This window comes from Numida meleagris, chromosome 4 (genome assembly GCF_002078875.1).
Source record: "Numida meleagris isolate 19003 breed g44 Domestic line chromosome 4, NumMel1.0, whole genome shotgun sequence".
Classification (NCBI taxonomy): domain Eukaryota; kingdom Metazoa; phylum Chordata; class Aves; order Galliformes; family Numididae; genus Numida; species Numida meleagris.
The window spans coordinates 9,441,448-9,454,300 of record NC_034412.1 but is presented as its reverse complement, the minus strand read 5'-3'; the positions used below and the strand labels follow the sequence as shown (position 1 = coordinate 9,454,300).

Sequence of the window (12,853 nt, the reverse complement as noted above, 5' to 3'; positions counted from 1 at the left end):
GTTAATTTGTAGGAATGTTCTTTTAGCAAACGCCCTGACTCTGCCCTCCAAAACCCATTACAAAGCCAGGCGGTAAAACCCGGCGTGTGCTTTAGCAGCGGGGGTGGATTGCCTCTTAATGTGTTTGAATACCCCATTAAAAAGAACCCGTTGTTACAAAGTCCATAGGTGAGCAGAACGGAGCTCTCCCCTATAGGTGCATTTCTCCCTGTAATTTCTGTCCCTCCACGTATTTCTTGGGGTGGCTGAAGGACCATTTGATGCCCATTTTAGTGCTGCAAACTCCCTGTGAAGGGCTTTTATGGGTTCAGACAGAGCCTAAAATGTTTTTTTCAAATTTCTGAGAAGTTTGTAAAATCTAAATTTGGTGGAAAGTTGCCTGCGTGCTCGTAACCTCTCATTCCGTTTTATAGCAGCATGGGAGTCTATAAACAGGAGCCCTGTGTGTTGAGTGCCCGTATTCTTTCCTAGATCTATTTTTAAACCATTCTTCTGTTTGGCAAAAAGTGACACTCGGTTTCCATGTTTACAGCAGGCATTGGCAAACCTCAGGAGTTCACAGTTTGCAGTTGGGTTAGATGGATGTCCGAAAATCTGACCAGTCGGCTTCAGACTACAAATTTAGACTGCAAATGGAGTCCTCCCTGCATCTATTCTTATTTCTTTTTAAATCCGCGCTAGACCTTGTGTTCCCATTGCAGCAGGGCATGTCACCAAAAGGCACACGTACCCCTGAAGCATTTAGTTCTCGAGGCTGCTTTAAAACCCCAGCAGTGCCCATGGAGCTTCGTGCCTGAAGCAGGGAACTGGGAGAGGGGTATGAATTTGGGGTCTGTATTTTCTCCCCCCGTTTCTCCTTGCTGATGTGCTCCCTTTGGGCTGCTCCCTGGGATCCTACGAGGATCCATGGGTTCTGTGGGGAAGATGGGATTGCTGCTGGCAGCAGGCAGAGCGCAGGACACTGCAGGATATTGGGTCCTGCAGTGTCCCTTCCTTAAATCCGTTTGGCTCTATAAATAGAGGTGCTCTCCCCTGGGTAGTGCACCCCACGCTGCCCTTGTCCCACCGCAGCCAGGTGGGATGCTGGGACCCTTGCTGCTAACTGAGCTGTGTCCCCGCAGCGCAGAGATGGGGAGGGTCGGGATGGGGACGTATGGAATGGGGACAGCGGGACGCCTCCCCGAGCCCCACGGGGATGGGGACCCAGCCAGCTGAGTGGTGCCCAGCATTGCTCCTTTGCTTCATCTGGGATGTGGCTGCTGCCTTCCCTTGAAAAATTCATGTGCCAGATTGCTTGGGGTCATTGGGAAGGCTGCAGCAGGCTCGGCTCCACACTTCCCAAGGGCTCTGCTCAGCTCCCGGCTACGTGCCCTCCTCGGTGGGAAATGTCGGGGGCGGCTCTGCGGTGCTCCCCCCACGCTGCGTTGTGTTGGTTTTTTTTTTTTTTTTTCTGCAAAGACCAAAACAATGTGGAGACTTAAGCCGGGCCGGCTTTCAAGGGCAATCCTTTTAAACCCTCTTTTGAAGTACAAACTATAAAGTTCCCCGCAGCGCTCAAGAAAATACGCAGTTTTCCTGGTTCCAAACGCTGATAATAAACCCGTTCGGATAATGTATTGCATTTCCTAGAAACATTTGTTTGCTGGCAGGAAATTGGATCGGATTGAAAGTTAGCAGAGACCGCTCGATAGAGCGAGTGCAGCCTGCTCGCGGAAGGGTACGATGGAAAAAACGATGGGGCTCGCGCTGGCGATGCTGCGTTTGATCTGTGCTGACAGTGCGCTAGGACTCTTCTCCGTCTCTGCTTATTATTAACCAAGCCACGTTTTGGCCTAGACGCCAACCAGAAGCTGCTAAATTAATAAAAACCGCGCTGCGACAGCTAAAGGACGCTCGGTGCCCCCTGATTGCATGGCATGGGGAAAGCTGAGCTGGGTGCTGGCATGCCCCCAGCAAAGAGAGTCCTGGGACTGCACCCCCAGCCCCCTGCACCCCATTTCCTTGGCTGCGTCTCTGCACTGGAGGAACCTAGCATTCCTCTCTGGGGTGGGGGGCAGCTGGCAGCATGCCCAGGCTGGGGGTGGAGGGGGGGCAGGATGGAGCTTCCCCTGGGCGGGCAGTTTCGAAGCGCTGTGTGGGATGAGGTTATGGGGAAGAGAGACTTCAGCCATCCACTCCTCTGGGGTGATGCAAAGGAGTCGGCACGGCGGGCGCTAAAGGGGTAGGAGAGCAGGTGTGGGGGTGATGGGTGCCCTCCTCCAGATTATCCGTATGGGGGGAGAGGGTAGGGTGAGGGGAATCCTCCATGCAAAGAAGGATAGGAGAGGAAGGAATCTCCCCTTCGCACAGGGTGAGGGGAGAATGGATGGATAGAAAGGGATTCCCTAGATGCAGGAGTGGATGGATGGGAGGAGTTGCCCTGGGCATGGAAGAAAGGTAGAGGGATGGAGGTTGCAGCTTCTCCCCTCTGTGTGGTGTAGGGGGCAGCTGTGGGGGTCTCCGCTCTCCATGGAGCTGGGGGTTCCCTCTCCACACAGCTGAACCGCTTGGCGCCGGGAGGGCAGCACTGGCCCTGGGCTCCCTTCCAGGAATAGGCTTTCTCGGGGAGGTGCCAGCAGGGAAGGGCCGTTCCCTGAACCGCTGGGGCAGACCCACTGCCTTCCTGGAAGGCAGCAGCTTTGTCAGTCCCATGTGGCCACCCCCGAAATGGGCCCCGACCTTCCTCTCTGGGCACAGCAAGCCCCGGCGTGCAGCCTCCAGCACTGCCGCTGGCCCACGCCTGTGAGGTACTGGGGTGGGGGACATTGGGGTGATGCTCCGAATGGGGGAGCATCCTGGGGTGGGGGGGCACGGGGATGGAGAAGATTGTGCTTTCCCATGGTGGTCTTCTGTGCTCCCCATCGCTGCTCTTTGTTCCTCATCATTGTCCCTTTCTCCATGGAGCACCCTCCCTGGGGTGCAGAGGTTGGGAGGGGCAGGGTTAATGCTGCTCTGCATTAGAGAGGGGACGGAAGGTTCCTGCATCCTGCAGCCAGAACGCTTGGGATGCACCTGCCTGCACCACGCACTGTGCTGGGGAGAGGGGATCTGGGAGGGTGCGTAGGGTCTGGGTGTCCCCCACCCCCCTGACTGGTAGTGCTGTGAGTAAGGGAATTTGGTGACAGCAGCAGCTTCTCACGTGATGCTCACAGGCACAGAGTTCATCTCATAGTTTGTTGGTTTACAGACAGGTCAGTCCCTGTGTCTATGACACCGGGGTGAGCCAACGGGAGCCCAGCCAAAGGCAGGATGTGACCCAGCAGACCCAAATGGTGGGAGCACAAATGTGTGCTGGGCTCCTTGCAGAGCCCCGGCTTTCAGTTGCGAGTGGCTGGCGCTGAGCAAGTACAGAAAGGTCAGAGCCTGCAGGATTTGGGAAATGAGTCACTTCTCATGCGCAGGCTCAGAGCAGCAGGTCTTGAAGATTTGCATTTGATGGCTGCAGTGGGACTGTAACACCCCTCTGGGCTCTGTGTGACATCACGCCTTAAATCACGCCCCTTCTTCCCACCCTAGCCTCTCTGGGGCAGGAAAGGAGCTCCACATCCACCTCACCTGCACGTGCAGGGCTGCATGTGCTCTCTGCAAGTGCTGGAGGTCCCTCTGCATCACTCCAACTCCAGTTTGCAGAGTCAATCGCAAAAATAGTGGGATGAAGGTCTTGGCATTTGTCAGTTCACTTACTCATTGCACATCTCCTTGTTCCTGCTGAGGACTTCCCCCTTTCTTTGTGCCAGGTTAATTGTGTTGGCTGGTTTTTAGTAAATGTGGAAGTAACAGTGTGAGTTAACTCCTGGGTTTCCTTGCTGTGCTGCCCCAGGCATGCTTCCTGTGCAACCAGCTGCTGGTGACAAAGCTCAGGGTTTGGGGAAGGCTTTTCCAGCAGCTGGAGGAAGGCATTTGTTTGGGTCCCCATCCGTCCCCGCCACCGACTTCCTACGTGGTCTTGGCCAAGTCATTGTGGCTCTTGACGTCCACATCCTCCGGGCCCTGTCTGGCTGTGCTGTCCCATAGCACTTCTCCTGCTGCCCAAGAAGGGCGAAAGCGGCTCGGGAGGGCCAAATTCAGCCTCTTTCTATGTTTCTGAGCAGAGCAGCAGCAAGTGTTGGTGTGTAAGTCATACCTGTTAATGAGGTGCTGGGAGCGTGGCGTTGGTCTTGGATGTGGCGTTGGCTGGGAATTCGGTGTTGGCAGGGGAGAGCTGTCCCTGAAAGAAGTGGTGAGAAAATTCTCCCTTGACTTCCCTTCCCCACCTGCCTTCAAGTTCCTGAGTCATGGAAATGAAAATCTCCTTGGCATACGCCCATGGTTTGGGCTAGAGGGTGTGGAAGAAGCTATGATTGGATTCTCGAAGTCTGTGGTTGTGATAAGAACGTATTGTACCGGAAGAAACAAATGTTAACCTTGCTGGAGAGTGCAGGGTTTGTTATCTTTAGCTTTTATCCCACTGATACTCTAGGGAAACAGCAAGCTTGTGCCCTGCCACAGCCAATTCATTATTATCTGCTAACGTGGTGTTTGTTTTCTTGTTCTTTATTTACAGGTTTGAAAGAAACTTTTGGACTGTGAATTGAGGCATTGGGTATGTACATTTCAGGTTTTCCCCTGTCCTCCTTCCCTTTACCACACTGAATTAAATGTTTTATTAGACCCAGCTGAGATTTGTTTTCAGGAAAAGAGCTGCTCTGTAGAAAATACATTCACATGGGAAAGGAGGAGGAGATGGGGCTGGGAAAGGGTGGTCAGCATGGAATTCGGTGCTGGAGGTGCACACAGCAGCCCAAACTTTGGACATGGGGCGATGCAGGCTGTCATGGGAGGCTGCTGGACATCCCTGAGATGGGTCAGTGGATGCTGTGCTGGGAGAAGGCTGTTGTTCCTCAACTCACCCCATCCTTCCTTATTGGGAGAGGCTGGGCTGCAGTGTGGACAGCAGCCCAGCAGGTTGGATGAGCTCTGCTTCTCACTGCCATCATCGATTCGTTGGGAAACTGGAGATAGCTCTCCTCCGGGTTGGCCACCTGAGAGCAGGGAAGAAGTCTGGTAGTGGATGAGGGCTGGTGCTCCACCGTGCAAGCAGATGTTGAAATCCTTCAGCATCAGTTGGGAGCTTCATGGCTCACTTTGATTCCCATGGCCAAGCTTGAGTGAGGGAGGTGGCTCCTGAGGATGAAGCTGTGCTGGGAGCTTCAGGAGATGAACCAGAGGAGCAGTGGTGGTGGGAGGAGTGGGCTGGGGTGGGGCTGCCATGGGTGAGGCAGGAGCCGGTGAGATAATCCCCAGGAGGGTCCGGTTGCCTTCACTTGCAGGGTGCGACTGAGACACACCAGCTCTTGCTGCTGCCCCAGGTGCCTCACCAGGGGACCTGGTGGCATCCCTACTGGGGCAGCTGGCTGGGCATGGGCATCCTGGAGCAGCAGTGGACTCTCCACTGACGTTTGGGTGCTCTCCAGGCTTTTTCTCCATTCTCATCTTTCTGCTTCTGTCCTGGGCAGACTCAAGATGGCCTCGCCAGCAGACAGCTGCATCCAGTTCACCCGCCACGCAAGCGATGTCCTCCTCAATCTCAACCGCCTTAGAAGCCGGGATATCCTGACCGACGTCGTCATCATTGTGAACAGGGAGCAGTTCAGAGCCCACAAAACAGTCCTGATGGCCTGCAGGTGAGTGGGAGCACCCTCCGCTTTTGGCCACTCCACAGGGGTGAGTGAGTCCTCTGTGACCGCTGTGTCCCCTGCTGTTTTTAGAACTATTCCTTCTGGCTCTAGAGCCATGGATTTTCAAGCCTGATTGGGTCTGAAATCCTTCTCCAAGTCAAGGACTGCTTCCTAGTGACCTCTAATTAGCATCCCACCATTACCTCATTACTGCAGATGCCTTCCAGGGTTTCCTGCTGACGATCTGAAGATTCAGAGAAGCAAAGATTTGATTATTCAGACATCTGAAAAATGTTTTGCCAACGTTTCTTTTTTTTTTTTTTCCTTTGGGTTAAAAGAGTGAGCATGGATGCCTCAAGAGGCTTCAGAAAGAATTGAGTCACGGGGGAAAGGGGGTGTTGGTAAGAACAACAGAATAAGGGGAATTTCTAAAGCAAGGCGGTGAGGAGCTGTTGAGCAGGTGAGATCTAAAAGCAGGCTGTGCCGGTTGCTAAAAGTGCAGCACAGAAGACGCTTACTAAGCTAGGAAACCAAGCTTGATAATAAGGGGGAAGCTCGGGGAATACTGTAATTGCCTCCTTCTCCTCCTCCCTTCCCATGTACAGAACTCTGAGAGCCAAGGGATTTCAAGTAGCTTCTCCTTTCTTCCTAGAATTGTCATAATGCTTGTCTTCCCCTGTCTCCTCTCTGCAGTGGCCTCTTCTACAGCATCTTCACTGACCAGCTCAAGTGCAACTTGAATGTCATCAACCTGGACCCCGAAATTAATCCTGAGGGGTTTTGCATCCTTTTGGACTTCATGTACACCTCCCGCCTGAACCTGAGGGAGAACAATATCATGGCTGTGATGGCCACGGCGCTGTACCTGCAGATGGAGCATGTGGTTGATACTTGCCGAAGGTTTGTCAAATCTAGGTGAGCACCATAAGTGAACTTTGGAGAGCCTGGCACAGTGTGTTTGGGTGGGAGAGGGGGGGGCTGACAAAATAGCTGCAGACTTATCCTTATGTGCTGAAATTGAATGCATCTCTTCCTTTTTGCCTGATTCCAGTGAAGCTGAGATGGTGTCTGCTGTGAAGACCCCAAGGGAAGAGTTTTTGGCTGGCCGGATGCTGAACCACCCAGAGGTGATGGCTTATCGGGGCAGAGATGTCTCAGAGAACGGCATGCCTCTCCAGAATGGGTCCCTCTGCAATGGGAGGGCCTTCGCACCTGGCTTGTTCAACAGTTTGTCTGGATCCTCCATTTCCTACCCTGGGTACAGCCCTCTCCCTCTCAATGGCTTCCTCGTGGATGATGAGTTGCGGGAGATGAGGATGCCTCTCTCCGAACTCTCAAGGGCGGGTGCCTTCCCCAAGGAGAGGATCCTGCCATGTGACAGCTCCAGGACAATCCCCACGGAGTACATGAGAACCATCACCGACATCTCGGCCAACATGTGCCACGCCACCATCTACTCTCCAAAAGAAGGTGCTGCTGAAGAAGCCAGGAGCGACATGCACTACAGCGTAGCCTCTGGCCCCAAACCTGTCGTCCCCTCCATCCGGAACAATCCCTACTTCTCTTGTGACAAAGTGGCCAAAGAGGAGGAGCGGACCTCTTCAGAGGATGAGATCAGCCAGCACTTTGAGCCCACCAACACCCCCCTGGACCGCAAGGGCCTGATCAGCCCCCAGAGCCCCCAGAAGTCAGACTGTCAGCCCAACTCACCCACTGAGTCCAGCAGCAGCAAGAATGCCCGCATCAGTCAGAATTCCAACTCCCTCTTCACCAAGAGCCCCACTGATCCCAAAGCCTGCAACTGGAAGAAGTACAAATTCATTGTCCTCAACTCTCTTAACCAGAGCACCAAACAAGACAGTGCTGACCAGAATGAGATGGGAACCCTCTCTCCTCGCACCTACATGCCCATGTCCACTTGCCAGCAGTCCATGGAGCCAGAGCATCTCAACGTGCAGTCCCCCACCAAGATGAGTGTGAATGGAGAAGACTCCAATATCCCCCAGGCGAGCAGACTCAACAACATTGTTAACAGGTGAGAAGGTTGCCCCTGGCAGACAGGACTCCCTGTGTTGTTGGTGAGAGTTTGGAGGTGTGTGACATAGCTGTAGTGTTGTGTTGGGGTGTCCGGCTGTGAGCAGGTGGAAACCTTTGCACTTGTTGAAGCACTGGCAGGGTCATTGGCTGGGCTGCGGATGTCCCCTTGGTAGCAGTGCCAGCCTGGGCTCCTGGTGGAATTGGGAACACGGAGTCAGGAATTCCTGATCCACTTCAGCAGCTCTGGATGTTTTCTGGAGCATGAATTTGCCAAGTGTGGTTTTCACCCTGATCATTCCCTAGAGCTTGTGGTTGGCTGTAGGCACTGCAGGGCTGAACTAGCATGGATCAGTGTGCTGTCCCCTGGACCTGGATGTTCCTAGAGAGCTTTGAGGTCATTTTACAATGGACACCTGCAGGGTGAGGCTCAGGGACCTGTTGTTGATCAGGGCTATGCTGTGCATCTTAGCTCAGATGTCTCCCCATAAAACATGGATGTTCCTTGTGTCTGGAAGGATGCAAACAACAAGGACCTGGTAGCTCAAGCACAGCAAGAGCCTTCTCACAGCTGTGTGTGTTGCTGTCCTTCCATAGGTCCCGGGATGGGTCCCCACGCAGCAGTGAGGGGCAGTCCCCACTCTACATGCATTCGTCGAAGTGCAGCTCCTGCGGCTGCCAGTCCCCGCAACACACTGAGATGTGCCTTCATACCTCTGGCTCAGCCTTTGGAGAGGAGATGGGGGAAACCCAGTCTGAGTACTCTGACTCCAGCTGCGGTGAGTCCTGCATCCCAGTCACCTTTACAGCCGGTAGGCAAGGGGACATGTTCACCCAGTGCCCTTCATCCAAAGGGACTGCCAGACATGTCTCTGGTGCTGGCAGATCCTGAAGTGCTTTATGGTGTTAACTGGCTGGCCATCTATGTACACACATGTGAGGTGTACACACGTGGGAATTACTTCTGTCCTCCCCTTCCTCGGCACCATCCAGACTCCTTGTGTGGGGAGTTAGTCACCTGCTGCTAACCTGGCAGCTGAGAACAGGAAATAAGTTGAACTCCACCCTGCTGCTATCACATGAGAACAAGCTTGGCAGATGTAATGATCCTAATGGGGATTGAGCAAGGTGGAGTGTCTCATGCATCCGTCACGATACCTTCATTATCGGGGAGCCAAAGGTGCACATCTGGAGAAATGCAGATAATGAGCCTTGCAATCTTGTTGCAAAAGCCCACAAGCCCAGAGAGAATATCTTTGTGCCCATCTGCCTGTAGCTCAGGGAGGGGGAATGCAGAATTGTCACTGTGGCGTGGGCAGAGATCTGTAGCAGTAACCCAGGTGTGATGCTCAAAGCTCCATGCAGCGTTTAAGAGTTGGGCAGCCTTGTAACTGGGGACCTGCCTGCTTCTTCAGATGATGGTGGTCTTCCCATGCTCATGAAAGACATCTGTACCATAAAGGTTTTAAGACCTCTGAAGGTGCTGGAGTTGCTACAGAGCCGAGCATCCTTCAGGGGATGCCTAATAACTTGGGTACATAGGGTCATGCATCACCCATCTCACCGCTCACCTCTCTGCTCCTCAGAGAATGGAGCCTTCTTCTGCAATGAGTGCGACTGCCGGTTCTCCGAGGAGGCCTCCCTCAAGAGACACTCTCTGCAAGTCCACAGCGACAAACCCTACAAGTGCGACCGCTGCCAGGCCTCCTTTCGCTACAAGGGGAACCTCGCCAGCCACAAAACCGTCCACACAGGTACAGTGTCTGCCATGGCTGGGCTGCAGCTCCTCAAGGGCTGAGTTAGTTTGCTATAAAGCACTGGGTGTTTCTAAATGTGTGGCTGGGAGCAGATGTGTGCCCTCTGGGTTACATGCACAAAACAAAATCAAAAAATCATGTAGGGTTTTTTTGTTGTTGTTGTTTTTCCTACATCCTAGAAATCCAGATCATATCTGGCCTGGCAGAAACTCTGCTGATGGGAAAACCTGTGAACGGATGGACCCTGTGAATCAGCACAATGAAAGCTGAGAAAGGAAAGGGATATTAGGGGGGTTAGTCATTTGCTGACAGACCTGGGGATTTTTATTTCATGCTTCTATTAATGCCAACAGCTGGCTCCCTGGCTGAGGAAGGGAAGGTCCCACAGCCCCAGAGGAGCTTCACGTGGCTGCAGGGACAAGCAGGGTGACACAAGCACCAGGCAGGGTCTGATGATGCAGGGTCAAACCCCTCTGACCCCCAGGTCCTCTTCATCCACCAGGCAGGAACCCATTTGCTCTTGAATGCTAAACAAAAGAAAAAAGGCAGGAAGGGATAGGCGATGGCTTGTTCCGCTCCCTGGTGAGCTCATCTTCAACCAGCCTGAAGAAACTAGTTAAAACCTTTTTGCAACTCCCTCCTTGCCATGAAAAGACAGCCAGGGCTGACAGCAGGAATTGTATCTGAAGAATGAATGGAGCTGGGTCCTCAGGCATGCCTTGGCTTCCTGCTCTCTTGGCTCCTCTCACTCCTCCAGGGAGGGATGGGATGTACTGGGGACTGCCAGGCAGCTCCATGTGCCCTGCTCAGTGCTGTGGGGACATTTAGAGTGCCAGCCAGGAACAGTGATGCTGTTAATCCTCACTAGTAGAGCTGCCTGATTTTCTCTTTTGCCCTGGAGGCTGCAGCTCCCAACCCCCCAAAAAAACAATAGCAGATGAGCTCTGCTCCAGAGAGGGGTGAGGCTGCTTCTGCCTGTAGTTCTCTTCCTAAAATACCTGTGTGCTACAGACACCTCTAAAAGGGTCAGGCACATGGCAGGACTGTGCTTTGGGGCTGGCACGTGCATGACACGCTGATATTTATCTCCTTGTCCTTTCTGTTGGACTCTGCAGGAGAAAAGCCGTACCGCTGCAACATCTGTGGGGCGCAGTTCAACCGGCCAGCCAACCTGAAAACCCACACACGTATTCACTCCGGAGAGAAACCCTACAAGTGCGAGACCTGCGGGGCCAGATTTGTCCAGGTGGGTGTGAGCTCTGAGACCTGCAGCACCCAGGGAAGGGACACGGCCAGGATCCTGTCGAAGACCTGGGGCACATTGAGGGGGCTGTGGGGCCATGCAGGGGATAAACGGGGCTTTGGGGTCAGTGGAGACCAGTTTGTTGGCTCAGTGGGAAATCTAACCTGGATTTGATCTCTCGCAGGTGGCCCACCTCCGTGCTCACGTGCTCATTCACACTGGGGAGAAGCCATACCCCTGCGAGATCTGTGGCACACGCTTCCGACACCTGCAGACCCTCAAAAGCCACCTTCGAATCCACACAGGCGAGAAACCGTATCATGTGAGTGACCAGGCTCCTTTCTTCAGAGACTGGGATGCTAACAAACCCAGGGGGTGGGAAGACACTAAATCATTCAAATGGGCATGCTGCAGCTTTGGAAGTGCTCTGATGTGTAGCCAGTACTGTGTGCATCAGAGCTGCTTTCTTTTTTTTCCTCCCTTCTGGAAGACGGTTGCACTTCTCCAAATAGCCATAGCTTAAATTACAGTCTCCTGCTGCACGTGGGGATGGGGAGAGGAGCTGTGTGGCAGTGTGTCCTGACTTGCTGGGGACGAGGCTTGGGGGCTCAGCAGCCTCCCGCACTGCTTCTCCCACCGTACCTCCACTTTCTCCACTCCATCTGTGCAATGGGCGCAGTACACACGGGGAGAATGGGCATTTGTTTGGGAGTGCTGCTTGGCCACCACTTCCAAGGGGATGGATGTGTCCCCCGATGTGATTTTGACACCTCGCGCCTTTGCTTTTTGCTCTGCAGTGTGAGAAGTGCAACCTGCACTTCCGCCACAAAAGCCAGCTGCGGCTGCACCTGCGGCAGAAGCACGGAGCCATCACGAACACCAAGGTGCAGTACCGCATCTCAGCCAACGAGGTGCCTCCGGAGCTCCCCAAGGCTTGCTGAAGGCCAAGGATTTCCCAGGTGGAGGTCGGAGGGAAGCTGTCCAAAGGATACTTGCAACACTTTAACGGAGAAAAAAAATATATAAAGAAAAAAAAAAATTCATCACATGATGGAGTGCCTCTAAACCCATAGTGCAGATAGGTGGAAAACATTAGAAACAAACTAAAAAAAAAAAAAAAAAAAAAAAAGAACAAACACGGGTTTTATTTTTCCCAGTTATGTGAAACAAACAAAAAAAAAGATAAAATTATTCAGATCTTATTGTATATAAAACATAAAAATGAAAAATAGTCATTTTAAATGTCTGTGCAGTGGAGTGTTGATAAACTCTGGAGTCTAACCTTCACAGCCTTTGCCGTTTGAAGATGAGGAATGTAATGTTGATTTATGGGAACAGATTTTTTCTTTTGTATGCAAAATGTGTGTTCTTTTAAAGAGAAAGTATGCTATTAAAGAGAGGGCTTTAACTTTTTTAACCAAAGGTGAAGGAATCTATGGCAGAGTTGTAAATATATATAGATATAAATATATAAATATATATATAAAATAAATATATATAGACCTTTAAAAAAGCTATATTAAAAATATATAAAATGCATTAAAGGCTCAGTTGGACTCTGCAGGCAGAAGCCACTCTGAGAATCTTTATTATGATAGAGCACTTAACGAGATATTTTAAAGTATTGCATCTGTACAAGTAAGAAAATATTTTGTCTAAATGCATCAGTGTATTTGTATTTTTTTGCAAGTGAAGGTTTACAATTTACAAAAAAGTGTGTATTAAACCAACAAAGCTGCAGAAGGAATTTAAAATAATAATAAAATGTAACTTTTTTGTTCTAGTTCTCAGTCTGTATATATGTAAAATGTGGTTTCGCACGGTGCCTTTCTTTTCAATGGAAGTTTTCAATGTATGGACTATATTGAGCTCAGTTTCTTCTTCAAGGTACAGCCTGATGTTGCAGAAGGAGTTTTGGTGGAACTCTCTGTTTGGGAATGTTTTTTTTGTTTTTGTTTGTTTGTTTGTTTTGGATTATATTTTTTTTTCAGTCTTATTTTACATGCTTGTGTTATAAACAATCTCGGGAGACAGGGTTTGGGCTGTGTCTAAACTGCATTAATGCGTTCTGTAAAATATAGCTGTACAAATAAAAGAATAAAATGAAGAAAAGTGAAGCACCA

General features: G+C 51.6%; 1 protein-coding gene across 1 annotated transcript in view; it reads left to right on the top strand.

Moving 5' to 3' along the window:
• The window catches only part of BCL6 (B-cell CLL/lymphoma 6), a 22,152-nt gene extending 9,299 nt beyond the window's left edge, over nucleotides 1-12,853 (top strand). The window contains exons 2-10 of the mRNA XM_021395682.1: nucleotides 4,583-4,621; nucleotides 5,535-5,702; nucleotides 6,390-6,611; nucleotides 6,748-7,731; nucleotides 8,328-8,509; nucleotides 9,317-9,484; nucleotides 10,603-10,733; nucleotides 10,915-11,052; nucleotides 11,528-12,853. Coding sequence (XP_021251357.1) covers nucleotides 5,542-5,702; nucleotides 6,390-6,611; nucleotides 6,748-7,731; nucleotides 8,328-8,509; nucleotides 9,317-9,484; nucleotides 10,603-10,733; nucleotides 10,915-11,052; nucleotides 11,528-11,671 — 2,130 coding nt within the window. The 5' untranslated portion in view covers nucleotides 4,583-4,621; nucleotides 5,535-5,541 and the 3' untranslated portion in view covers nucleotides 11,672-12,853. The remainder of the gene's footprint in view (nucleotides 1-4,582; nucleotides 4,622-5,534; nucleotides 5,703-6,389; nucleotides 6,612-6,747; nucleotides 7,732-8,327; nucleotides 8,510-9,316; nucleotides 9,485-10,602; nucleotides 10,734-10,914; nucleotides 11,053-11,527) is intronic.